The following is a 27,032-nucleotide window of genomic DNA, read 5'->3' as shown; positions in this document are numbered from 1 at the left end:
AGGGTGAGACACATGGGCTACTAACAAACAGCTTACTACACAACATACACTTACTATTACTTTCTTAGCTACAGTATACATATCTCTTTGGCATATTGCATAATTTATGCAGCAGCATAAAATACATTTTTGGACTCACCTTTTTGTGCTGTGCTCACTTGAACAGGAAGGTGGCGCGGTGGTCCTTGTCATCAAACTTTGTCATCAAATTCTGTCATTCTCTGGATTTATGATGCTTTCAAGACAACTTGGAACTTAGAAAAAAACAAGGTCAACTCATGATGTCAGTGATCTTCAGGTCGGAGCTCAAGAAAGAGGCCCGAGTTCCCGACTTGGAATTCCGAATTGGATGACCGTTCAAAACACATTTTCCCAGTCGGGGCTAGTTTTTTCCAGAGTTCCCAGTTGTCTTGAACTCACTGAAGTTTGTTCCATGTGACTGCTTATCCTTTTATTAAGCTTGGGAAAGAGCCCATAAATCCAGACTTGGACCACACACCCACTCCACTGAATAGTAGGCTAGTGATTGCTTTGCAACACCTGCAGTTAGCCACTGATTCCTTCCAAAACACTCATTGTTGAATTTGCAATTTCCAACTTGTTGTGTAATGTTTATGTTCAATGGCCAATGAGCACCGACACGTTTTATCTATCATTTCTCTTCATATGACAAGGATTGAAAAGGATGTGCCAGTATATTGTTGTCTTGATTCATGTTGATGACTGCTAGCTAAGACTTTGAAAGTAAGATGTTGACATGATCAGTCCAATCAAAGCTACAGTAGATATAATGTGTTTTGACATAATTTTATCTGGGGCTAATGACCTTGAGCCTTCTTGGATGGGCACGTCTGATGTAACTCTATGGCAGCACCCAAGGGGCTTGAATTTTCGAGCTCTCCACATAGATTTTGCGGTGACGTAGTGTCCCCATGAGTAACAGAACACTGAGCCAATCACAGCGCAACTAGAGGACATTACCAACCCCGAAGCTCAGTATTTTCCGCTGGCTGCGGAAGTGGTCACCCAGCCTCTGTTTCGGTGAAAAGCTGAGGGATGGCCTGGAGGAATGTAACCACTTTCTAATTAATTGACAAGGACTGACCATCCATGATATTAAAATTATAGTTTTTATCATGTTTTGAGGCTATACAGTGTTTGTTTACATGTAGGCTATATTGTTCACAAACATTGGAATAGCCTATGGGGTGCGACAGTTCAACTAAATCGTGAGGCATTAATAAATTGTAATCTTCAAGAATCAATGGGTACATATAATTTAATTTATAAGTAAAAAAAAATGTTAGAGTAAAAAAAGTTTTCAAGCTTTAATCTCCCCCATTCTGTGCCATGGCAAAGGGAAACCCACATTTCAGAGGTCCCAGTCTGACCATGTAGTTACATCGAAATACAAAATTAGGCTATATTTGTGCCACTGGTGCGCAATGTTACATTTTATCATAGTTTTAAGAGCGGCATTGTACCTTGTGTCATCTGATTTCACTTCGTTCTCTCCGTGAGAAACAACCATGGGCAAGTCACTTAGAATTGAACCAGTGTTATGTCAACAAAGAGATAACTGAATGATTGTAAAACTTCTTCTCTTTCTTGTCAAGTAGGGACCTAAATTGGGTCATAGACTAGATGGAACATAGTAAATGAAAGTCCATGACACTCAAATTAGTATGATATGTTACGTTTGGTATGTTTACAAAAGACATAAGGTTACTTAATAAGGCAAAAACGAAAAGAGGGTGGTTTGTCGGTGCGGATGGGGGTGTGGATGGGTGGGCGTATGAAGTGAACGACTATAAACCCAAAAGGTTGTGTGTTCAAACCTCATCATTGTTAACTTAATCAGTTTAGCTAATTAGCAACTTTGCAACTACTTAGCATGTAAGCTAACCCTTCCCCAACCCCAAGCCCCGAACATAGCTAACCTTAGCCAGCCAGGTAACATTAGCGTTAATTTGAATTTGAAATACATCATACCTATTGTACATTTGTAACATATCATACGAAATGGATGATGGACATTAGGGGTGTGCTGACATGGCAATTGACAGTTGATGATCGGATGATACTCGTGATCGGAAAAACCTGAATTGTTTTAATATGCCAAAATAGATGTTCGCATAATACCTCCCTGCACATTCTCTCTGCAAAAAAAAACTGCAGATTAGGAACAGCGCGCTGAGGGGTGTGTTTGTATGTGTCTGTGTTTCCTCAATTTGCAGCAGGCAGCCAAATTTGCTGTCACTCAATCAGATTGCGCATTCGCGTTTCGTCCTTTTCCCCTACCCTTGTCCCACCTGTTAGATATAATACACATTGTTAGCAAACGTCCTTGCCATGTGATTTACCATAGCAGCAGGTAGCAGCAATCTAAACGATTGGACCGAAAACATGCAAGGAAAAGTGATCAAGTGAAATGTTGTGGACGGAGAAATACAGCTCACTCTCTCCAATCAGAGCAGCAGGATTTCTCTTTACAGTGACGCAAACTAGCCAGTTGAGTAATTTAGACCATGCAAAACCTTGCACATGACTGATTGACATGAGAAAGATGCGTGCTGCCACCGGAAAATGTTATTTTTGAGATCAAGGATAATACAAAAACATACTCGGTTCATAATCGTATCCATAAAATTGCCCATATCCGTTACGATACTAGTTTTGTCTGACAAGTCGGCACACCCCTAATGGACATCCACAAATGAATACATACCATAATATGAGTCCAGGTTGGATAATGCCCTTTTAGTGTAAGAGCTGTTTGAAAAGACCACCCGAAATGTCAGCCTGTTTTGGTGGGATGGAGTTTTGGTCTACCTGGTGAAATTAGTTAATAGACCATTGTAACCTTTATTTAACTAGGCTAGTCAGTTAAGAACACATTCTTATTTACAATGACGGCCTACCTTGGCCAAACCCGGACAATACTGGTCCAATTGTGCGCTGCCCTTTGGGAGTTCCATTTTCCATCCAGTTCTCTCTGCTATTAACAGCTCATTTTCAGTTTTCCCTTCAGTCCTTGCAAAAATGTTGCTTGAGAAATTGCTCACTGCTAAGATTACTTTTTTGTTTGTTTCTGACCATTTTCATTGAAAAACATCACAGTAAGGTACTTAATTTTTTATCCGAAATGATTTGATATTGAGATATTGGACCTTTAAAAACATACATTGTAGATTCATATTAGTACATTGTATTGTGTTACACCCAATAAAATTATTGCACATATCCCTTTTTTTTTTTTATCTGGCCGCGGACCCCCAGCAGTACCTCTTCCACAGATCACACTTTGACAACCCCTGGGCTAGGGCACACCACTAGGCTACTCTATCGTATTAAAGTGGGTCTGCTCAGTGCTCACTAACCCAAACAAAGAGCCTGACAGACTGACATACGACACGCCTCCATGTATCCAACTTGTGTAATGTGCTGTCTGCTGAATATAGTACATTATTGCAAGGCCTGGACGAGATTCCCTAAAAACACGGCATTTCGATACAGCTACGACTTTTTCGTAGCAGGTTAGGAGAATTAGGTTAAGGTTATGAAAATGGTTAGGGTTAGCTAGCGAAAATGCTCTCCTAAACTGCTACGAAAGGTCACTTGTATCGAAGTGGCGTGTTTTTAGGAAGACCCACCTAGGCTATATTTGCTCAGATTATTTAAATCTATTTTCAGCACATGTGAAGATCATAAACGCAACAGAGACAAACACACTTGACAAGTTAGGACAACTCTGTTTGTCCCGAGCTAAAACACTGTCATGAGGAGTAGGCTAGTTTATGCATGTTCTAAATGGGGAGATGCATAAATGGGACACGAACAGTGAGGAGATCAGTCAAACCAAGCGTAAGTGTGACCGCACATTTTCAAACAGAATCGACACATTCGAGCTCGAAAAAAGGGTCTGGATAGGCTACGTTTTCGGAAGCCGTCCAAAACGATGGAGGTATGCCTAGATGGATACAGTTTTAGATTTTGGTGGGTTTATAGCTAACCCTAACTCTTTTCCTAACTTTAACCTTATTATCCTAACTTGCTACATTCATTATCCATACCTGCTGCGTAAATTCTCCTAAGCTTACTACGAAAAGTACATTTTGACAAAAGTTGTATCACTTCTTGACAAAACCGTTACATAACATCAGAAAACAACGCCAGTTTGCGGACAAGGCAAGCCTACTGGACTCTATCAACCAAGGGGCGCACACACCCCTCTATCGTTAACGCCCCCTCCACCAACCTCCTCCCGATAGGTCCAGGCAGAGATGGAAAAAACAACAACAACGAGTGCTTTAAAAAGATGCACAATGTCTCGTCCATCAGTAACATCTGGTCATCAGACCGGTGCTACTGTGACAGTCTCCGCTTTGCCGACGCACACTTTCTCCATCTCCGGTGAGGACAGAAATCAAAGTTCTTAATTCTTTCTTGTAGCTTCAGCCAAAAACACGAACATGCCCAGCAAAAGGAAGAAGAACAAGCGCCGCATGAGGAGGGTGGTAAGTGCGCACACCAGGGTTCCTTCAGTACCTCCATATCATAGCTAATTATGATTTGATGATTATTTTATTTTTTTGTAATCCGTGCTACACGTGTTCCCCTCCACTCTGGTAGTCGAAGTGCATTGAACAGTTCATCCATTGAAATTCACCAAACATTAAACAATATATCATTGGATGAATGATCCTGACCATGATCGAGCAAACCTCTTTTTAGGCAAACTAAATAGTTTTTCACATTCTAAATTACTGATAGTTTTTTTAAAGACTGGTTGAAGCATGCGAAGAAACCACTGCCAATATAATTTCCAATCCATCAGCCTGGTCTCATAGGCGAGACGTAACATGGTAAACGATAATTCGGGACAATCACATTAGTATGATATGTTGTGTTTGGTATGGTTACATAAGACTGAAGGTTACTTATGGCTGTCTGAGTTGGTTGGATGTTGGAGTGCATGGGTGGGTGTATAACGCGAACATCTAGCAATCCAAAGGTTTCTTAGCATGTTGGCTAACTCTAACTCCTAACCCTAAACGTTAGCCGTCTAGTAGTCACCTACCTAAACCACAACAAATTGCAATTCGTAACATATCATACAAATTGTAATTTGTAACATCATACGAAATTAATGATGGACATCCACAAATTAATACCATACCAAATGTAACAACCAAATTTAAACTCCCTGATTTTTGTTTACTTTGTTACGTCTAACCCTGAGTTCAGGTTGCACAATCCATATATCCCAATCCACCCAGCTACATGATGGGCTTTGGATGTAGCTCGTCTGGCTACATGACCAGCACCCTGCTTGTCGAACTGTTTTATTTAGTCTACTCCTGGCTCTGTAACGTACCAGGCACGGCGCGCTTAGTTGGCAATGTATGATTAAGGGCCATGCATAAAGTTTGATCTCGCTGTGTACTTGGCCAAGTAGGTTATCAACTTTTTTGTACTTTTTACCAATTTTTCTCCCCAATTTCGTAATATTCAATTGGTAGTTAGTCTCGTCCCATCGCTGCAACTCCCGTGCGGACTCGGGAGAGGCGAATCTCGAGAGCCATGCGTCCGCCAAAACACAACCCCGCCAAGCCGCACTGCTTCTTGAAACACACTGTTCGCTTAACCCGGAAGCCAGCCGCACCAATGTGTTGGAAGAAATACTGTACAACTGGCAACCGAAGCCAGCATGCATGCACCCGGCCACCACAATGAGTTGCTAGAGCGCGATGGGACAAGGACATCCCAGCTGGCCAAACCCTCCCCTAACTCGGACGACGCTGGGCCAATTGTGTGCCGCCTCATGGATCACCCGGTTGCGGCCGGTTGCGGGATCGAACCCGGATCTGTAGTGACGCCTCTAGCACTGATCAGTGCCTTAGACCGCTGCACCACTCGGGATGCCATATCTATAAATTGTTATAAAGAATCTGTGACATGGCCATGCTGGTTCTGAGATTTTGTTGTAAATCTGATTTTAAAAGGTTTATCACTAGCACACATTATTGGCGCAAATTGTGCTGAACAACACAGTGGGTTGCACTCTATGTTTGCGGCAATTGTTTGGCCAGTCATTTAGGCCTAAACTGTCACCTATTCATTTAATTGTCGTGCACGGGATTAGAGCATTTTATTTTAGGACTACTGGTTGTATTATTCAACCATCTTTCGCAATTGTCTAATCAGAGGTGGGATGGCATTACAAACGTGCACATAACTGTCACAATGCTTTTCACACTCTGTGCTTGGGTGGGGGGACTGAAGATCCTTTCATTTGTGTGTGTGTGTGTGTGTGTGTGTGGGGGTGATGAGAGTCCAGGAGTTTCATGTATCCTCCATTTTAGAACGTGCTCCTCCTCCATTTACAGCATGATAATGTAACGCAGCAACAGGACAGTTCTCTGTAACCCTTCTCACAATGTATTCTTCCTTTCACATAAACTAACTTGAATGTGTATTCTACAAATCACAACATTTCAATTCCCTTTGTGACTTTCCGTTGTAATGTTATCCAGAGCTCTGTCATAGCTCAGCAATAAGCCAGTAGGCCTAACATTGTACATGCACTACACTAGCGATCCCTTGCAAATACTTCTCAATATGGTGAGAAAGAAGTTCTCCTAAACACTCTCTTCCCCCTAGTTTTCTGGCAAGACTCCACTCAAACCAAGCCTGTATTTGGTAATGAATCGTAGGCATGCCCTCCACCAGACTGCTTTTTTTAGGAGGGCCTGTGCCATGAAACCTTTTACAGAAGCCCAAATAAAAACGTATCCCAAATCAGTTAGCCTCATCACCTCTGCGTGCTCTAGATATCTACGGAGGTGCGTGGAAGGGAGGTCTCTTGCTGATTGACACTCCGAGCACTAACTAGGGCTCATGTTCTGCTTACTGACTTTCATAACATGTGCTTTTTTTGTGCTCCCCTGCCTTTTCAAAACAGTTTTTCTAGTTTATTTCCAAAGGATGATGATGCCTAGTAAATGTCCTTCAGACTAGTCCTGTTGATGACGGGTTCAAAAAACCTCGAAATCGTACCATTACAAAAGGGGCAGTCTGACGGACAGACCAAAGGCAGAGCTGTTTTTGTATGCACACTCACTGGGCTTATGCACTTGGTGGGCTGTGTAAACTCTGCTGGCTGGCCGGTCGTCTCTTGCAGCTAACGAGGCGTAGGGTATGATTGTAACCGGATTATAATGCGATTAGTTTACTGTCTGCTATGCGGGGCCCCATCCGGAGCCCTGAGCCCTGCTGACTCGCAGGTTTCGGTCCCGCCTGACTTGACCTGTCAGAATCACTCCGATTCAGCTAATTTACTGCCATTATCTAACTAGTTTGCCCCCCCCCCCCCCCCCCCCCCCCCCCCGCCCCATTGATCGGCGCCATAGCTCAAAGGTTTAGTCCTCTGTCCCCTTTGGGAAAACATGTTGATCCTAATTTGGCATCCCTGGTATTTCATTGAATAGAATACCCACCCCCCATCAAACCCAAACTAGACGAGGAATTCAATAACTAACAGCCCTCTGGCTGGATTACCTTCAGCAGCCTCTCCCCATATTTTTTTCTCTACATCTTTCAATGTTTAATCAAAGTGGAGTGATTCAAGGTAAAGTTAATCTGACACCCTTCTCTCTCTCTGTCTTTCGCTCGCTCGCTCTGTGTGTTGAGCAGCAGGCCCAGAGGAAAGTCCTTGAGGAGCAGCATGTTGCTGGCACTGGCAAAGGGACCCCAGGAGTGGCTGCTGTGGCGGCCCCCCCTGTTAAAGTCAAAGAAGTGGCAAAGTGTCCAAAGCTTGTCCCCATACAGACTCGAGTAGTAAACGTCCCCGTTGTAGCGCTGCTGGCCCCAGTCGAGGTACCGGAGCCTAAACCTATGGTGGCGGCGTTAGAGGCTGAAGTGGTGGCAGCAGAGGTTGAATTTGAGGTGCCAGTCGAAGCTCCAGTAGAGGCTGAAGAAGCCACATTGGAGGTCGAAGCACCAATTGAAACCCCAGATGTGGTCGACGGCCCAGTTGAAGCCCCAGAAGAAGTCCCAGTTGTAGAAGTCCCAGTAGAAACTGCAGTGGGGCCACCTACAGAAGAAACTGCAGTGGGGCCACCTACAGAAGAAACTGCAGCGGGGCCACCTACAGAAGAAACTGCAGTGGGGCCACCTACAGAAGAAACTGCAGTGGGGCCACCTACAGAAGAAACTGCAGCAGTGCAGGAGGTTGAAGAAAGCTTCATTCCAAAGACGGAGCTAGTAATGGAGGTAAAGGCCCTCTCCCATTTTGAATTTGTTTGCGGACGGAGAGTATATGGGGTCAGGTGCAGTTTCTGGCAAGTTGGGAATGGACTGAGAGGGGGCAGTAAGAGAACAGTGTGTTCTATTTAAGAGGCTGTACATGTACACAGAGAGTGGGCAGGGCCTCTTGCAGTCACTATATATTGCCGGGTACATTAACATGGTCTACAGTGTAAATGATTTGTGTCTGTTTTAAAACTTTTTCAGAAGATTGTGGTGAGAGTAATTGGATAAAATGAGATTGATTACATTTCTCTGGAGCTGTACAGATCTAGGATCTTAATTTGAGCCAGTTTGCTACAGCAGGAAAATAATCCTGCAACAAGAGGACATTTGAATTATTATGTGGATTATAATTAATGGACATTTTTGTAAGGGTTGATCCATTTTTCATACGGGAAAATGAAGTGGAAATTAACATTTCCTGTAACAAGGTGATCAAATTAAGATCCTACATCTGTATTAAGGTTTAGTGATGAATCATCTTAGCCAATGAAGGATAAAGCTACTTGCGACCTGCAATAAACACCAAATCATCTGTACTTGCGGGTCGCAAGTAGCTTTATCCTTCGGTGTGAAAGTTTCAATCTTATGAAAGTTAAATGTTGGTAGTGTGTCATCGTAATAGTTTAGTTTATGCAGATGTTTGTCTTGTTCAGTGTCCTGTGTTGGAAATGTGTACGGTGCTTGTTGGCATTTGTTCAGCTGCTATAGTGTCTCTAAAGTGCCTCCCTCGCTGTAGCTAATCTATGACCACATATGACGTGTGTGTGCTGACATGTGTGTGGAGCACGGGATGAGGGGGTGGTTATACACGATGGTTGGCTCTTGGTCAAAATGCCTCTTTTCCCCAGCCCCATGCTGCGGGACATACCATGGACATGTCAGATGCTCCTTAGACCTTTAGGCACAAGCTTTCATTAAAGTACTTTAGGCGCATCCACACGCATAGCGGATGTGTTATACACAACCCGTATCAGAATAGTTTTATTGAGTTGATGAGGTTGCAAATCCTTACACTCTTAACAAAGGAGTGCTGAGACCGTGCACACACACACACACACACACACACACACACACACACACACACACAGGTGTTGGTATATAAAGAGTGGACAGTTGGTGGCTCTGGTCAGTCGGTCGTGGTGTCTTCACCATGGGCCTCATATTCAGACAGAGTTTTTGGGAGGGGTACTGTCGATGGAGAGCGCTTGAGTATTTAAACAAAAGGAGTGTGGAGGTATGGAAGTCTCGGTGCCTTCTTGCTGCCTGGCAGATGGATTGATCACCTAGTGCCTCTGCACGTGAGGCAGACGCCTGGAGTTTGCTAAACGGCATTGACACTTGGATTGGAACTGGTGCTTTGGTTAGATGATATGAAAATGGAGCTCTTTGGCCTCCCAAGCCAGTGGTGGGTTTGGTGTCGAAATGAGAATACATAAGCACAAAAGAACCCCGTACCTACCGTATAATATGGTGGTGGATCTTTGATGTTATGGGGCTATTTTGTTTCCACTGGTCCTGGGGCCCTTGTTAAGGTCAATGACATCGTGAACTTTACTCAGTACAAGGATATTTTACCCCAAAACCTGGTTGCCTCTGCCAGGAGGCTGACACTTGAACACAAGTGGATCTTCCAGAAAGGCAATAACCCCAATCACACATCATAATCCACAAAGAAATAGTTAATTGGCCACAAAATCAACATGTCTGCAGACTTGAATCCCATTCGAAAATCTGTGGTTTGAATTGAAGAAGGCAGTCCATAGGTGCAGACAAAGGATATCAAGAAACTCTGGAGGATTCTGTATGGAGGAATGGTCTAAGATCCCTCTCAATGTGTTCTCCAACTCATAAAACATTTTAGGAAAAGGCTCAGTGCTGTTATTCTCGCAAGGCGAGGTATTGAAAACGTGTCATTTTGGACCTCTACCGTTTTGAGAAAAAAATGATATTACTTAATTTTTCCTTTATTTAACCAGGCAAGTCAGTTAAGAACACATTCTTATTTTCAATGACGGCCTGGGAACAGTGGGTTAACTGCCTGTTCAGGGGCAGAACGACAGATTTGTACCTTGTCAGCTCGGGGGTTTGAACTCACAACCTTCCGGTTACAAGTCCAACACTCTAACCACTAGGCTACCCTGCCTAGTGTCTTTCTCTGAGCAATTGTATTAGTATGAAATAATATACATTCCCATAAAAAATTTGCATACAATATAGCTCAGTATTTTAATTATACTGAACAAAAATATTAACGCAATGCAACAATTTCAAAGATTTGACTAAGTTTTTTTGTAAACTGTCATGGTCAAAACATATTGATACAACAGTAGCTAAGATGGGGAGAAGTCTGTCCATAATAAAGCGCTGCTCTTCATTCTTAACAACACTATCAACAAGGCAGGTCCTACAGTCCCTGGTTTTGTCACACCTGGACTACTGTCAGGTAGTGTGGTCAGGTACCACAAAGAGGGACTTGGGAAAATTGCAGTTGGCTCAGATCAGGGCAGCACGGCTGGCCCTTAAAAGTTCACAGAGAGCTAACATTAATGACATGCATGTCAATCTCTCATGGTTCAAAGTAGAAGAGAGATTGACATCATTACTTGTTTTCGTAAGAGGTGTTGAAAATCTGAAGGTACCAAGCTGTCTTTAAAATAATAGCAAACAGCTCGGACACCCATGCATACCCCACAAGACATGCCACCAGATGTCTCTTCACAGTCCCCCAGTCTAGAACAGAACAGGCAGACAGTACTACATAGAGACATGACTACATGGAACTCTATTCCACATCAGGTAACTTATGCAAGCAGTAGAATCAGATTTAAAAAGCAGGTAAAAATACACCTTATGGAACAGCGGGGACTGTGAAGTAACGCAAACAGGCACAGACACATGCATACACACACATGATAACATACGCACTATACACACACGTACACATGGATTTTGTGTTGTAGATATGTGGTAGTGGAGTATGGGCCTGAGGGCACACACTTAGTGTGTTGTGAAGTCTGTAATGAATGTATTATAATGTTGTATAACTGCCTTAATTCTGCCTGACCCCAGGAAGAGTAGCTGCTGCCTTAAATACAAATACAGTTCATATAAGGAAATCGGTCAATAAATTCATTAGGCCCTAATCTTAAATTCACATGATAAACCTTAATTCACATGACTTGGCAGGGGTGCAGCCATGGGTGGGCCTTGTAGAGCATAGGCCTTCCCACATGGCAGCCAGGTCTACCCACTGGGGAGCCAGGTCCAGCCAATCAGAATGGGTTTTTCTCCACAAAGGGCTTTATTACAGACAGAAATACACCCCCACTACTCCCCTCAGACGATCCCGCAGGGGAATTACCTGGATGTGGAAGTCCTGGCCTGGCGTAGTTACACATGGTCTGCAGTTGTGAGGCCGGGTTGGATGTACAGCCAATTTCTCAAAAACAACGTTGGAGGCAGCTTATGGTAAAGAAATTAACATTAAATTCTCTGCCAACAGCTATGGTGGACATTCCTTCAGTCAGCATGCCAATTACACGCTCCCTCAAAACTAGAGACATCCGTGGCATTTTGTGTGACAAAACTGCACATTTAAAATTGGCCCTACATTGTCTCCAGCACCAGGTGCATCTGTGTAATGATCATGCCGTGTAATCAGTTTCTTGATATGCCACACCTGTCAGGTGGATGGATTATCTTAGAAAATGATTTCAGACCCGCCGTCTCTCTCTTCCCATCTCCTACATGTGGACACATTTAACAGAATAGAATAGAACAGGCTCTCTCTCCCACGTGTGTTGAATCATTTCTCTGTTTAGCTCTCCAGAAGTTCCCCTCCATTGGCATTGGGGTGTCTCTGTTAGCATTTCTGTGGTGATTTCTAGTTTTTTACCTTGACGTTATATTGTTCCCTATTAAATTTTTACAGTAAAAACAGGAACTTGGCTTCTAGGAAGAAGGAGGGGGAAGGGGATGTGTACTAGGAACTTTATGTACATAATATTCTCTGAATAGGTTAAACTAATCTGTCAGATAGAAAGGGCTGCACTTGGATCAGTTTAGTACATTTTGTTCCTTGAGTATTTATGGGGCCTGCGAGACGAGCTGCGATCCGACCATTTTGGTACACAGCTAGGGATATGAGGGGGCTACTGTGGCTGTAGCTGTGTGAATATAGGCTGCTGTTTCAGAGTAAATGTAAGACCTGTAGCCCATAGCCCCTCCCTCACCCTACACAGTTGTAGCCGAGCTACAGTGCATTCTGAAAGTATTCAGACCCCTTGACTTCTTCAACATTTACACACAATACCCCATCATGACAAAGCAAAAACAGGTTTTCATACATTTTTGCAAATGTATAAAAAAAAAAAAAACTATACCTTTTTTTACATGAGTATTCAGAGTTTAGGTGCATCATGTTTCCATTGATCACCCTTGAGATGTTTTTACAACTTGATTTTGAGTTCACCTGTGGTAAATTCAATTGATTGGACATGATTTGGGAAGGCACTCACGTGTCCGTAAGGTCCCACAGTTGACCGTGCATTTCAGAGCAGAAACCAAGCCATGAGGTCGAAGGAAATGTCCGTAGAGCTCCGAGACAGGATTGTGTTGAGGCCCAATCTGGGGAAGGGTACCCCCCCAAAAAAATTATGTAGCATTGAAGGTCCCCAAGAACACAGTGGCCTCCAACATTCTTAAATGGAAGAAGTTTTGAGCCACCAAGACTCTTCCTAGAGTTGGCCGCTCGGCCAAGCTGAGCAATCGGGGGAGAAGGGCTTTGGTCAGGGAGGTGACCAAGAACCGGATGGTCACCCTGACAGAGCTCTGACAAGTCTCTGAATGTCCTTGAGTGGCCCAGCCAGAGCCTGCGCATGAACCCGATTGAACATCTCTGGAGAGACCTGAAAATAGCTGTGCAGCGATGCTCCCCATCCAACCTCAAGAAGCATGAGAGGATCTGCAGAGAGGAATGGGAGAAACTCCCTAAATACAGGTGTGCCAAGCTTGTAGCATCCTACCCAAGAAGATTCGAGGCTGTAATCGCTGCCAAATGGACTTCAACAAAGTACTGAGTAAAGAATCTGAATTCTTATGTAAATGTGATTTATTTTTAATAAATGTCTAAAAATGCTTTGTCCTTATGTGGTAATGCGTGTGGATTGATGAGGGGGACAAAAACTTTCTGAATGTAGTGTATATATATATATATATATATAATTTCCACAATGAAGTTGGAATAATATTGTGAAAATTATGACAATGCTGTTTTTATTGAAAAGGCTGTTTGAAATGACTGCCTGAAATTTCAACCTGTATTGGTGGGATGGTGTTTTGGCCTTTCATGGTGACATCACCATGCTTTTCATTTGTTAATAGACCAATAAAGAGTTCCAAACCTCTGCCAATAACAGCTAATTTTCAGTTTTCCTCTCCCCACTCAGACCACTCCCAGACAGTCCTAGCGAAAAAAATGTATTGAGAAATTGCTCTTTGCTAAGAATACATTTTTGTTTATTTTTTACCGTTTTAATAGAAAACGATCACAGTAAGGTACTTGTTACCCAGAAATGATTTGTTATTAAAATAAAAATGGCTGCATTGGACCTAACTGTTCACAGGTGTGCCTTTGAGGTTACACTCCTGAGTGCAGGTTTTTCAGCTTTTGTGTTTGGTGAATTCACCGAAAGGAAAGTTTTTGTTTGGGGTAAGAATGAGCTTTTGCTTTTGTCTCCTGGTGTAGCTAGCTGCTGAGACTTGGCTAGTTAGCTACGGGACATGGCTAGCTTAGCTACACGGCTTAGCTAGTCCGGCTAGCTATCCTACCAACTTTTTCTACCTGGAAAGATGGAATTACTAGCTCGCTCTCTTGTTTAGCTCAACCCACTATCGTGCTGCATTGACTAAACCGACCGTCCTAGCTTCACAGCTTATCAGTCGAGAGCCACGCTTTTAGTCATCACATGACCAACATAGCGCTAGCTTGCTTTGGATAACTTTGTGCTAAATAGCTAGGCTACTAGCCCAAGTGGTGAATGCTAGCTACATTTCACTTTGTTCTCGGATTAGCTGTTTTTTTTTAGAGCCATTGCACCTGTTAGCTCAGCCCAAGGGGTACCGAGCAAGGCCCAGCCCTGACTCCAGCACCGGTACATCCGTGCCCATGCAGGGCATGTCATCTGTCTGGGTCTTGAACACGAGGATGCAGCATTTGAGGACGCCCGGTCATGTATCCATTGTGGGGATTTTGCTGCAATCATCCTCTGTCAGAGAGTGTGCAGAGTGATTCCTCTCCCACACTGCCTTCGAGCGGGGAGAGAACCATCCAGACCCAGACCTCATGGGCTGACACCATGGATGGCTATCCTGAGGACCTTCACCTAGTTTTTCTCATCATCGAAGAATACAATGGCATGATGATCTCCTCCAGATAGAGGAAGAGGACAAAGAGGCATACACCGTTACTTCTAGGTCCTCTTCTGCCCTTAGTGGGGCATCGATGGCGGATGACAGATATTCACTCATTGATATCTTCAAACGGGCAGCGACCAGACGTATTCAGTGGCCCGAACTCGTGGTGGGTGGCAGCGCAGAGAGGGACTGGTACGATGGCAGGGACCTCCCCTTTCGCACCATCCCATGAGAGAAACTCTTCTCAGCCATCCCAGCTTGCGTGGCAGAAGCCAAACGCAATTGGAACAGCCTCTTGATCGGCAAGATCCAAACCAGACTTTTTGCCAGCCTGAATGTTCCGTCAACCCCAATGCCTCATCACTAACAGACACTTCTCTCCTTGGTAAGATGGACCGCTTTTCCGTGTCCATCTACCAAAAGTTCTACTTGTCTGCCACACGTTTTGTACTGGCATTGAACATTATGTCGCCACTGCTGGCTTAGCAGGCTGATTTGATGTTAGAAATGCACAATCTCCAAGCTATCGGTAAGCCTAACCCAGACCTTTGGGATGAGATCTGTGTCGTCACAGGCCTCAACCGCCGAGCCTCCAGGAGCGCCATTCAAGGCTGTGGCCACACCATGAGACAGTGGTAGAAGAGAGAGCCTTGTGGCTCAAATTGTCCAGCCTGTCGGAAAAGGAGAAATCAGATTATCTTGACGCTCCCGTCAACCAGAGGGAACTGTTGGGGCCGGCTGTCTCCGCCATGCGGCAGAAGTGCAAACTTTGAAAGGAGGAGGGCAAAGCCTTCAACTTTTGCCTGCCCCGTAGACCGGGTATCGACTAATTGTCCGTCGCCACCAACACTGTCCCCTAGTTCCAGTGTGTTAACACTCCCCTTTTCAATAAAACAAGTCTGCTGTATCCAGGCATCATGCCAAGGCCACAGAGCAAAAATACAATAAAAAGGAGACTTGCTCCATCACGACCAGAGGGTGCTCCGGCACCACTGGTGAGCGAGAGTCTACTGACCTGCTGGCTACTCGTCACCAGAGCAGGGAACTGCCGTGAATGTTCAGTCCAGCCCTGGGTCTAGTCCATGGTTACGAAGCATTACGACTGCAGTTCGTGCAGAACTTTGGAATCAGTAGCGACTGGCAACTCGGCACGCATACTTGAGGAAATCTCTATTACGCAAAGTGGCTATCAGGGCCATACTAGTGGCAGAGAGCCACCTCTGCTTTACTTCCGGTACTTCCTGGTTCCCTGCAACACTGCTGCGTCCCCATGTGTATTAAGATTGGTCAACCACCGAAACAACATCCAGCCAACTTGACACAGCTGTGGGAAGCACTGAAGTCAACGAGGACCAGCATTCCTGTGGAACGTTTGACACCTTGTAGAGTCCATTCCCTGACAAATTGCGGCTGTTCTGAGGGCAAAAGGGGGAGGGGGTTGCAGCTCAATATTAGGAAGGTGTCCTTAATGTTTTGTACACTCTGTGTATGTTCAACGTGCTGTCTCGCTCTATTCGTAGAGGTGACTGGTTCACCTCAGTCGACCTGCAGAATGCTTATTTTCACATAAGCATGCTGCCAGCACACAAGGTTTCAAAGGTTTTATTTTCAAGGAACAGCCTTGCTGTCCCATTCAGGGTAGATTATTCAGCAAGTGTGTAAGAGACAGCCCTCACACCCCTGGGAAACCTGCTATGCACCCCATCCCGGGTGCACGACTTCCCGTGTAACCCACCTCTCAGAACCAGGGTTCAAGATCAATCAGAAAAATTGTTGTTTGGTGCCAACACAGAGAATAAAATACATAGGCATAATGCTTGATTCTCACTCTTACGAGGCAAAGAGTCATTCCGACAGTGCCTTTCCCTATTCCACAGGGAGTGCTTGGTTATGATCAAGACACGCCTCTGAGTGCTGGGGTTGATTGCCTCCATTTCAGTAGTACATCTTGGCCTACTGAGAATGAAACTTCCAGCACTGGGGGTTTGCGGAAGTCTGTGTACACGGCATCACTTCAATCGTCAGATAAAGGCGACCTCTGCATGTCTCTCGGCTCTCTGCCACTGAAAGAGCCCCTCGATTCTTCATTCTTGGCACTCCCCTAAGGGTAGGAGCAATGAGGAAAGTGGTGACGACCAACTCCTCACGCATGGACTGGGGCGCAGTTCACGAGGGGAATGCAATAACAGTGTGGACCCCACAACTCCGGATTGCTCACATAAATGATCTTGAATTGCTCACTGAAACTTTGTTCTTGAACTTTGTTCTCTTATCTCTGCCTGACATGGAGAGAAGAGGGGGGGGGGGCGTGGCAGCTTGTCTTGCGTGTTTGCACCTCTAGTGTGTTTTCCAAGGGAAGGTTTATGATCTCTGAAATGTATGTGTTTTTCAAAACCTTGGGTTTCAAAAAAAATGGGTTGAAAAACACAACAATTGGGCACCACCCACCCACCATTGTTTCTAAAATAAACTGCCGTCATGTGGTTGTCAGAACTCAAGTCTGAATTGCTTTATCCTAGACTCGAAATGAACATTATGTCCCAAACCTACTATCTATTTACTTATAGTAGTCAGTCAATATGTATATTAATAACGAATTCTTTCTCTCTACCACTTGCAGGCCGCATCCCTCCCTGAGGCTCCCGTGTCAGTTCCTGACCAATTTGAGGTAAACCTAGTACTGAGTGTATATCACCCATAGTTCCATAGTCCTGTTGCATGGTGGGTTATTTTTTTGTGTGTGTGGCGTCTTTGACCGTGTTCTACTGCATGTTTAGACACATGAGTTGGTGAAGGCCGAAGTGGAGGCTGAAATAGTTGCCACGGTCCAAGCGGAGGTCGAGGCAGTAGTCGAGCCAGAATCCGGGCCCGTGGTCAAGGCCGTAGCTGCCCCAGTAGTAGAAACTGAAGAGGTGGTGATCGACACAGAGGACAGTCCTGAGGTTGAAGCTGAGGTCATTCCTATGGTCAACGCAGATGCCATTCCTGAAGAAGTTGAAGTAGAGGAGGCCCCAGTCGTCACAGAGGTGCTACATCATGCTAACGTGCTACGTCGCTAACGACCCTTCTCTGCTTTCACACCTCTGCCTTTCCTGAAAAAGCTCAACTCAAGTCCTTTGTTCTTTTGCTTGATGTTGTCTTGTGTGGTGGTGCATGTACTGCGTGATCATGTGTGGTTTGCTCTGTTCCTTACCCTTCCTCTTTCTCTTAAACAGCGTTCAGAAAAAGCATCTGATATTTATTTTCTGTTTGATTGGATGAGTCTTTAATGAGTAATTTCTCCTCGTTCCAGGATGAGCCTGTCATGACAGAGGCACCTGATGAGGTTCCAGTTGTAAGCAGACATTTCTCACTACTTTATTATTGTGCAACTTCTTTTACATGGGAAATATTTAGATGCCACTAGACCCATTTCCTAAGTGTTCGTATCAGCTCATTGCAGCCTGGGCTTTTGAGCTAGTGATTGCTCCTATTAGTAAGGTTATGGCTCTACCTAGTGGACAGCTGGAACACTTCACAAATGTTATACTTCAGTGTTTGCTCAACTTGTCGTGCCTGTATTGACCGATGGTCGATTTTTTATGTGTCGCCTAATTTTTGCTTTGGAATCAAACTGACCTGTCCCCAACCTCTCTCTTCCAGGAAACAGAAATTATCCCAGAAACGCTGTCGGAGCCCGTGGTAGCCCCAGTTCATGAAGCCCCCGTAGCCAACGTGGCTCCCTCAGAGCCCCTTGTAGAGGTAAGGCTGACCAACGCATGACATTAAGCCTTCTCAGTCCTAAGGGTGTGAATGTTAAACAAAATTGGGACGTTAACGTTAAGAAAAAATACATAACCGAAAAAGTTAGCTTCCACAAAATTGTAATCACAGTGCAGTTATCACTAAATTATCATCATAAAGGGATAATTGCATAATAAACAAAAACCTAATGCAACAATGATGTAACGTTAGTCGAAGAGATGCATCTTTAAATGATTGGATATAAAGCACTTTGCTCGTCATCGTTAAGTTTGAAAAATGTCAGAGAAAGGCAAGCAACAGCAACGAACAGCCTGCTCTGCACGCTGTCGTACACATTGATCCAGAGCATTCCAAACGTGCTCAATGTGTGACATGTCTGATCAGTGGAGGCTCCTTATAGGAGAAAGGGGAGGACCATTCTCAGTTATTTTCATAAAATTTAAAATGCTAAAACATTTTAAAAGTTATACTTTTTAGATAACTATACTAAACATAATCACGTCACCAAATAATGTATTAATACATACTATTTTACAATGAAGGTCTACAGTAGCCTCAACACCGTTCTCTAGTGTAGCACTGTGGTGTAACCGAAGGACAGCTAGCTTTTGTCCTCCTCTGCATACATTGGCTCCTGGACTCTGTCCACGCATTTCAAGGCTACGTTGAAACAATGACTGGTAAATGATCCAGGACCAGCTCAGTTAATCCCTACCATTGTGACAATGAGTCATCATAATGCTGCATCAAATGTACATGATCTTAGGGGCATTGGCAAACACAATGTAAGTCATTTAATTTATGTAGCCCTAATTGCAACAAATACATCTGTTTATTCTACAGCTATTGTAAGCAGTAATTATGAGCCTATAAACCAGAGTAACACTGTTAGCACTGAGGCGGTGTGCAATAGTAGGAAGACCACTTTATGCAGCTCACCATGCACTATCAGCTCCAATGTAAATAACATGAGTAAGTCTACCTCTGAAAAGCTTCCCAGTAAAGCATTAAAAACAATCAAGCAACCAAGAAAAGTGCTAAAAATAGCCCATATTAACATATGTAGCCTAAGAAACAAGGTCCATGAAGTTAATAACTTGCTTGTAACAGATGACATTCATATTCTGACTATCTCTGAAACTCACTTAGATACAGCAATGTAGCAATACATGGTTATGCCATCTACCGAAAAGACAGCCAACCTCATTCCTCTAAAGCTTAGAGACAGTCTAATGTTAAATACTGTTGAAGTAATATGGCTACAGGTTCATCTGCCTCACCTAAAGCCCATTCTTGTGGGAAGCTGCTGTAGACCACCAAGTGCTAACAGTCAGTATCTGGATAATATGTATGAAATGCTTGATAAGGTACAGTGGGGAGAACAAGTATTTGATACACTGCCAATTTTGCAGGTTTTCCTACTTACAAAGCATGTAGAGGTCTGTAATTTTTATCATAGGTACACTTCAACTGTGAGAGATGGAATCTAAAACAAAAATCCAGAAAATCACATTGTATGATTTTTAAGTAATTAATTAGCATTTTATTGCATGACATAAGTATTTGATACATCAGAAAAGCAGAACTTAATATTTGGTACAGAAACCTGTGTTTGCAATTACAGAGATCATGGGTGGCAAGGAACAAGTTAACCCTAAATATTTCTAAAACTTAAAGCATTGTATTTGGAACATAACACTCACTAAACCCTAAACCTCAACTAAATCTTGTAATAAATAATGTGGAAATTGAGCAAGTTGAGATGACTCAGCTGCTTGGAGTAACCCTAGATTGTAAACTGTCATGGTCAAAACACATTTATACAGTAGTAGCTAAGATGGGGAGAAGTCTGTCTATAATAAAGCGGTGCTCTGCCTTCTTAACAACGCTATCAACAAGGCAAGTCCTACAGGCTCTAGTTTTATCGCACCTTGACTACTGTTCAGTCGTGTGGTTAGGGGCCACAAAAAAGGACTCAGGAAAATTGCAATTGGCTCAGAACATGGCAGCATGGCTGGCCCTTGGATGTACACAGAGAGCTAATATTAATAATTTGCATGTCAATCTCTCCTGGCTGAAAGTGGAGGAGAGATTGACTTTCTCACTATGTTGTATTTATGAGAGGTATTGACATGTTGAATGCACCAAGCTGTCTGTCTAAACTACTGGCACACAGCTCGGACACACATGCATACCCCACAAGACATGCCACAAGAGGTCTCTTCAGTCCCCAAGTCCAGAACAGACTATGGGAGGCACACAGTACTACATAGAGCCATAACTACATGGAACTCTATTCCACATCAGGTAACTGACACAAGCAGTAAAATTATATTTTAGAAACAGATATAAAAAAACACTTTATGGAACAGCGGGGACTGTGAAGCAACACAAACATTGTCAGACACACACGCAGATTTAGTACTGTAGATATGTGGTGGAGTAGGGGCCTGAGGGCACACAGTGTGTTGTGAAATCTGTGAATGTATTGTAATGTTTTTAAAATTGTATAAACTGCCTTAATTTTTCTGGACCCCAGGAAGAGTAGCTGCTACTTTGGCATCCATAATAAATACAAATACAAAACCTATGAGCCTCATGGTTCTCACCCCCTTCCATAGACTTACACAGTAATTAGGTCAACTTCTGGAGGACGTCCTCCAACCTATCAGAGCTCTTGCAGCATGAGTTGACATGTTCTCCACCCACTCAAAGGATCAGAGAATTAATCTAGTACTGAAAGTATAAGATACAGCTAGCTAGCACTGCAGTACATCAAATATGGTGAGTAGTTTACTCAAAGAGGCAATAGTTGAACAGTTTTGACCTACATTCCTTCCAAAATGGAGAGAGAGAGGGTCATTCTTTTTCAGTTTCACTTACTTAGCTAGCAAATGCAGCTAGCTAGTTTAGCCTTCTCAAACACCCCGCTCAAAAAGAGGGGTGCAATGCTAGCTGGCTATGACTATCTAGCACAACACTGGAACTCTTCCAAGTCAAGGTACCTTTTGGTTTTAGTAATTTATTGACCTAAACTGGTTACTGACTGTACACTGTAACGTTACTGATTGTAGCAGGTTTACTATCACGTTAGTTCTATTGGCTGTGTTGACTATGACATTACATTAGCTAATATGGTGACAACGAGGTAGGCTGTGTGTAGCAGTTATGATATGGTTTGGTTTGGAAAGTTTTTTTTTCACCTGGTCACATACAGCTGATGTGTTGTGCATTGACATCCACAAGCGACGAAGGGAAAAGGTGAGAGGAGGAGAGTGCATAGATGCGAGAAGGAATACAACGTGGCTGTTATTAAAGTGAACAGTGTTTACGCGTGATCAGCAGTGTATTCATTCCGCCAATTCTGTTGAAAAAAGTTTCTTAAACTGAAAAAATTGGGATAAACATACCTGAATGTTTAATAGAAACTCTTGTTTGCAACTGTTGGACTAATGATTACACCATATATTAGCTTGATACAGGTAAGAATATGCAAGGCGGGATTGAATGTGTCACTGTCTGTCCATGTGTTACCTCCAACATTTTCTCTTGATCTGTGTGCACCTACGTTGTAAACTTTCATTCATAGGCTAGGTTGTAGCAACCTCATGATGGGTGAAGGTGAAAATTTGAGTATCATATAGTAACCTAAACCTATCGATGTTACATTTAACTGGATGAATGACATATGAATGACCTTCATCCTATATGCTGTAATAGAATTAAGGGCATGCTCATGAAATAAAAAACAAATAAAATCATGCTCCCTCATCTTAAAGGGCACTGACAGCCACTGGTCTGGACATGCAGGCCATGGATGTTCTGGGATGTTCTGGGACATTTTGAGCTTCCAGGAATTGTGTACAGATCCTTGCGACATGGGGCTGTGCATTATTATGCTGAAACATGAGGTGATGGCGGCGGATTAATGGCACAACAATGGGCCTCAGGATCTTGTCACAGTATCTCTGTGCATTCAAATTGCCATAGATAAAATACAATTGTATTCGTTGTCTATTTCTTATGTCTGCCTAACCGCAACCAATGTTAACATCAGCAAACCGCTCTCCCACACAACGCCATACACACCATCTGCTCTGTAGATTAATCTGTGAAGAGCACACTTCTCCAGCATGCCAGTGGCCATCGAAGGTGAGCATTTGCCCACAGAATTCGGTTACAATGCCGAATTGCACGGAGAGCACGTAGATGAGCTTCCCTGAAATCGTTTTTGATAATTTGTGCAGAAAGTCTTCAGTTGTGCAAACCCACAGTTTTATCAGCTGTCTGGGAGGCTGGTCTCAGACAATCCCGCAGATGAAGCCGGATGTGGAGGTCCTGGGCTGGTGTGGTTACATGTTATCTGTGGTTGAGGCCGGTTGGGCGTACTGCTAAATTGTCTAAAACAACATTGGAGGAGGGTTATGGTAGTACAGTTCTCTGACAAAAGCTCTGGTGGATATTCCTGCAGTCAGCATACCAATTTCACTCTCCCTCAACTTGAGACAGCTGAGGCATTGTGTTGTGTGACAAAACTGCGCATTTTAGAGTGGCATTTTATTGTCCCCAGCACAAGGTGCACCTATGCAATGATAATGCTGTTTAATCAGCATTTTGATATGCCACACCTGTCAGGTGGATGGATTATCTTGGCAAAGGAAAAAATGCTAACTAACAGGAATGTAAACAAATTTGTGCACAACATACACTTTTTGTGCGTATGGAACATTTCTATTAACTTTTATTTTAGCCAATGAAACATGTATGCATGCTAATTTTTTCCAAAACGCTTGCAGACTCGAGTGGTGTACTATCGAACACAACAAATGGCCACTCGACAAAAGGCTTAGGGGCCAAGTGTTCGGTTTGAGATTCAGTTTATGACTGCGGTAGATAAAACTTCATTGCCCCCTATAGCGGTCGTACGCAATAGGACCATATTCTGCATTGTGAATTTACATGGAATTTAATTACATTTGTACGGAAAACCGATAAATGGCCGTCTAAACACTAAGATTTGTTTTCCCATTTGTCATTTCCCTACTCAGTCCCTTTACTTTTCTCAGTAAGAAAGGAGAAATGGAAGTTAAGTTAGAATTAGAACATTGTGTAACAGTCCTATGCTCTCCAGGCCCCAGTAGACCCTGTAATCCATACAGTGGCCGACAACTTTATCATCACAGAATCTGTCCCCACTCTGGAGGCAGCCATGGCTGAGGAGCAGGTAAGACTCGGGCTCCAAATCACACCTACTCTTAACACATACACACAAGGATGTCGTTTTGGCACAACTTTAATCACCTGCTGACATCCCGTCAAGTCTGACTGCGTGTCATCTCTGTTCAGGTGCCCGCAGTCCCAACAGATTCACTTGAGGCCCTATCGGAGTCGCTGAACAACGTCCCCCCAGTATCTGAGCCCGCCCCTGTTACAGCTGATAAAGTCATCGCCGTGAGTCTTCCTACTTTTTTCTATGCAGAGACTGAGGTGCCCAATGCCAGATGTAGTTTTGGTAGAGCAGACATGAGACACACGCGTACTCCTGTAACCCCGTTGTCTGGTTGGTCTCTGGAGGCAGGTGACAAAGGTGGGGGAGAGAGGAGAGGAGGAGGAGTTAAACCATAATAACCTACAAGCTTTTCATCTACTCAGGCACATTTTTTAAAATGACTCAAACCAACTCTTTACGCAATCACCTTGGTATATTAAGCACTAACATATGATCAAATACTTTGGTGCAGGCTATCCTCTCATCTGAATGCTCTCGCACATTTTGAAATGTGCCCATCCAGGAGTTCTTGCTTCCTCGCAAGTTTCTCTCGCCCATCTTTGGATCAATCCTCCCTCCTTATGGTCTTCCTTTTTACATTCTGTTCATTTCCTGGGCTGTGGGCTCCTCCAGCTCCTTTTATTGCATCAGGCATGCCATCTAGTGGGTGGGACTACTGATTTTAGTTGTGCGCTCAACATTGACTGGGTGTGTTGCCTTTGCAGGCTAAAGAGGGAATTGAAGCCCAGATGGAAATCGAATCCAAAAAGGACGCCATGGATGAGAATACTGCCCTGGATGTCCTCTCTGGACATTTCTCAGCCCCCCAGCCTGTCATCTCAGAACTGCAGTGTCACACGCAGCTCGCCTCTGCGCCCGTAGAGCTCGCCTCCGTGGTAAGAGCATATAGTGACACGACTGTATCCAACTTTCCCAATCAATTACGATCTGTCTTTACGCGTATTGTAAATCAACCACCTCCTTTCTTACATTCCCATCGAAACCCCTCCCGTGTTCTTTAGGATATCCCAGCAGAGGCAGCATTGAATGGACATACTGCAACTGAGGTGGCCATTGAGGGATAGACCTCTGCAGGTGAGGACTTGTTGTTTAATCTCCCGAAACGCTTCGTTTGAACACACGCACTTGCGTTGGGTCTAAATTGGCATTAACATTCTGTTATTGTTTCTGTCTCGCCATAGATTTCCTCAGTCAGTATGGAGGACTGAAGAGAGCCTCACGGGGAGCCGACCAGCAAATGTTACTTTTCAATATTTAGGGCTTCAAGGGACCGCCAGGAATTCATTAACATCCAACACTCAGTGCCTTTCCTGCTTAGGTTCTCACCAAAAGAAAATCAAACAAACACATTTTAATGCGGCATCAAGGTGGGGGAATAAGAGTCTTTGGATCAGAATGTGAATATTTGGAATGAACAAATTATGGCTTCTTTCATAGATTTTCTGTATCGTAATGCATGTATTGTGGATTTGCATCGATTGTAAATGGCATACATTGTGTATGGATACTGTAAAGTTAATGAATGTGGAAATTACTTGTCTTCGCATTTGGACCATGTTTGTATGGATGGGAGGGGTATTTCCTTGTACGTGTTTTCTACATGCTGACAACACCGGGCACGAGCGTGTGTCTGCGTGCTCCATCACATGCATGCTGATTTTGTCCATCCACACCAGACGCGATCAGGACATGTACGATGAAATATCAAAACAAACTCTGAACCAACTATATTAATTTGGGGACAGGTTGAAACACATGAAACATTCATGGACATTTAGCTAGATAGCTCGCTGTTGCAAACTAATTTGTCCTGGGATATAAATATTGGGTTGTTACTTTACCTGAAATGCACAAGGTCCTTTTTTCCCCTGCATCTTTTGTAGAATTTTGACACATTTTGAGTCACACAAAATCGTGTGTCCTCTACTCCGACAATTAATCCACAGGTAAAAGTGGAAACCTAGTTAGTTTCTAGTAATCTCTCCTTCTTCAGTCTTCTTCTGTGGACTTTATATGGCGGTTGGTAACCAACTTTAAGGTGCATTACCACTATCAACTGGACTAGAGTGTCGATCTCAGTTCTGCTTTCAATCACCCGTGTGGGTCTATACTCCTAAAAACCAATGAGGAGTTGGGAGATGCAGGACTCACAGCGTGTCACGTGCCAAAAATAAAACCAAGTTCTATTTTAGCGCCTGGCTACGCAGACGCTTGCGAGCAGTTTGGATGATTGAATAGCATACCCATCCTCTTCACTGTGTACTGACAATGTGTCTACAGTCCTGTTGGAGAAAGTCTGCCCTGGGCAATGAGAAAGGGTGTGAAGTTTTTCAGGCCCTCTGGCCAGATTATCTTAAAGATGTCCTCTGGCGATTTTCTAACTTTTACTGTTGAAAAGTGATATCCCAAGTATATATATACAGTAAAGTACACACAATAAAGGGTAAAAATAGAGGAACAAAAGAGGAAAGCCCCCCCCCTACTTATGCTACGTTATGACTTACCTGGACCACCTGTTGAGATGTACCTTTTAAGTAAATCAGGTGTTAAATAAGGTGAAAAGGAGACTGGAGTTCAGCTTTAACGTTCAATTAACTACACTCAAATCTGGCCACTGAAAATGGGGGCTTGTAGATCATGTTTGTTTTTAAAAATTATATTTTCTAATTTTGTTTTGTATAGACCATTAGATGTGGTACAACCGCAGTTTGCGTACACGGTTCCGTGCTCTGGAAGATACCATGAGGAGTTATGTAATGAATATGCTGGGTTGGATTTCATTCACCTTTTTGAATAAAGATGTTACTCACCGTGATCCAGTTGTTGGCCTGTTTATTCTACATTAAATGTAGTAATCAGATGTATACTGAACAAAAATATTAACACAACATGCAACAATTTCAACAATTTTACTGAGTTAGTCAATTGAAATAAATTCATTAGGCCCTAATCTATTGATTTCCCATGACATAGGCCCAGCCAATCAGAATGAGTTTTTCCCCACAAAAGTGCTTTGATACAGACAGAAATACTCCTCAGTTTCATCAGCTGTCCGGATGGCTGGTCTCAGTCGGATGTGGAGGTCCTGGGCTTGCATGGTTAAACGTGGTCTGCGGTTGTGAGGCCGGTTGGATGACATTGGAGGTGGCTTATGGTAGAGAAATTAACATTTACATTTTCTGGCAACAGCTCTGGCAGACATTCCTGCAGTCAGCATGACAATTGCACCCTCCCTCAACTTGAGTCATCTGTGGCATTGTGTTGTGTGACA

At 43.5% G+C, this 27,032-nt stretch overlaps 1 protein-coding gene across 3 annotated transcripts; it reads left to right on the top strand.

Moving 5' to 3' along the window:
- The first annotated feature begins 3,899 nt into the window (after nt 1–3,899).
- On the top strand, nt 3,900–26,576 carry LOC109895689 (calphotin). Of its 3 annotated transcripts, XM_020489588.2 has the most exons (11): nt 4,283–4,517; nt 7,696–8,274; nt 17,348–17,395; nt 17,505–17,753; nt 18,020–18,061; nt 18,370–18,468; nt 23,603–23,695; nt 23,818–23,922; nt 24,466–24,636; nt 24,763–24,835; nt 24,943–26,576. In XM_020489588.2, the coding sequence occupies exons 1-10, from the start codon at nt 4,473–4,475 to the stop codon at nt 24,823–24,825; spliced, it is 1,494 nt and encodes a 497-aa protein (XP_020345177.1). In that variant the 5' UTR covers nt 4,283–4,472; the 3' UTR covers nt 24,826–24,835; nt 24,943–26,576. The 3 variants fall into 3 exon arrangements, with proteins under 3 accessions (XP_020345178.1, XP_020345177.1, XP_031686180.1); XM_020489589.2 differs by lacking the exon at nt 7,696–8,274 and having other exon boundaries at nt 3,900–4,517; XM_031830320.1 differs by lacking the exon at nt 17,505–17,753.
- Nucleotides 26,577–27,032: the final 456 nt, after the last annotated feature.

This window comes from Oncorhynchus kisutch, linkage group LG8, assembly GCF_002021735.2.
Source record: "Oncorhynchus kisutch isolate 150728-3 linkage group LG8, Okis_V2, whole genome shotgun sequence".
Classification (NCBI taxonomy): Eukaryota; Metazoa; Chordata; class Actinopteri; order Salmoniformes; family Salmonidae; genus Oncorhynchus; species Oncorhynchus kisutch.
The sequence above is the reverse complement of the archived record's forward strand: the minus strand, read 5'-3'. Positions and strand labels throughout refer to the sequence as shown.

Bases quoted from the DNA above. Each gene is read 5' to 3' on its own strand.
- LOC109895689 (XM_020489588.2), top strand. From the start codon at position 4,473: ATGCCCAGCAAAAGGAAGAAGAACAAGCGCCGCATGAGGAGGGTG. The intron at 8,275-17,347 runs GTAAAGGCCCTC...TACCACTTGCAG, and splicing joins AGACGGAGCTAGTAATGGAG to GCCGCATCCCTCCCTGAGGC. The intron at 23,923-24,465 runs GTGAGTCTTCCT...TTGCCTTTGCAG, and splicing joins CAGCTGATAAAGTCATCGCC to GCTAAAGAGGGAATTGAAGC.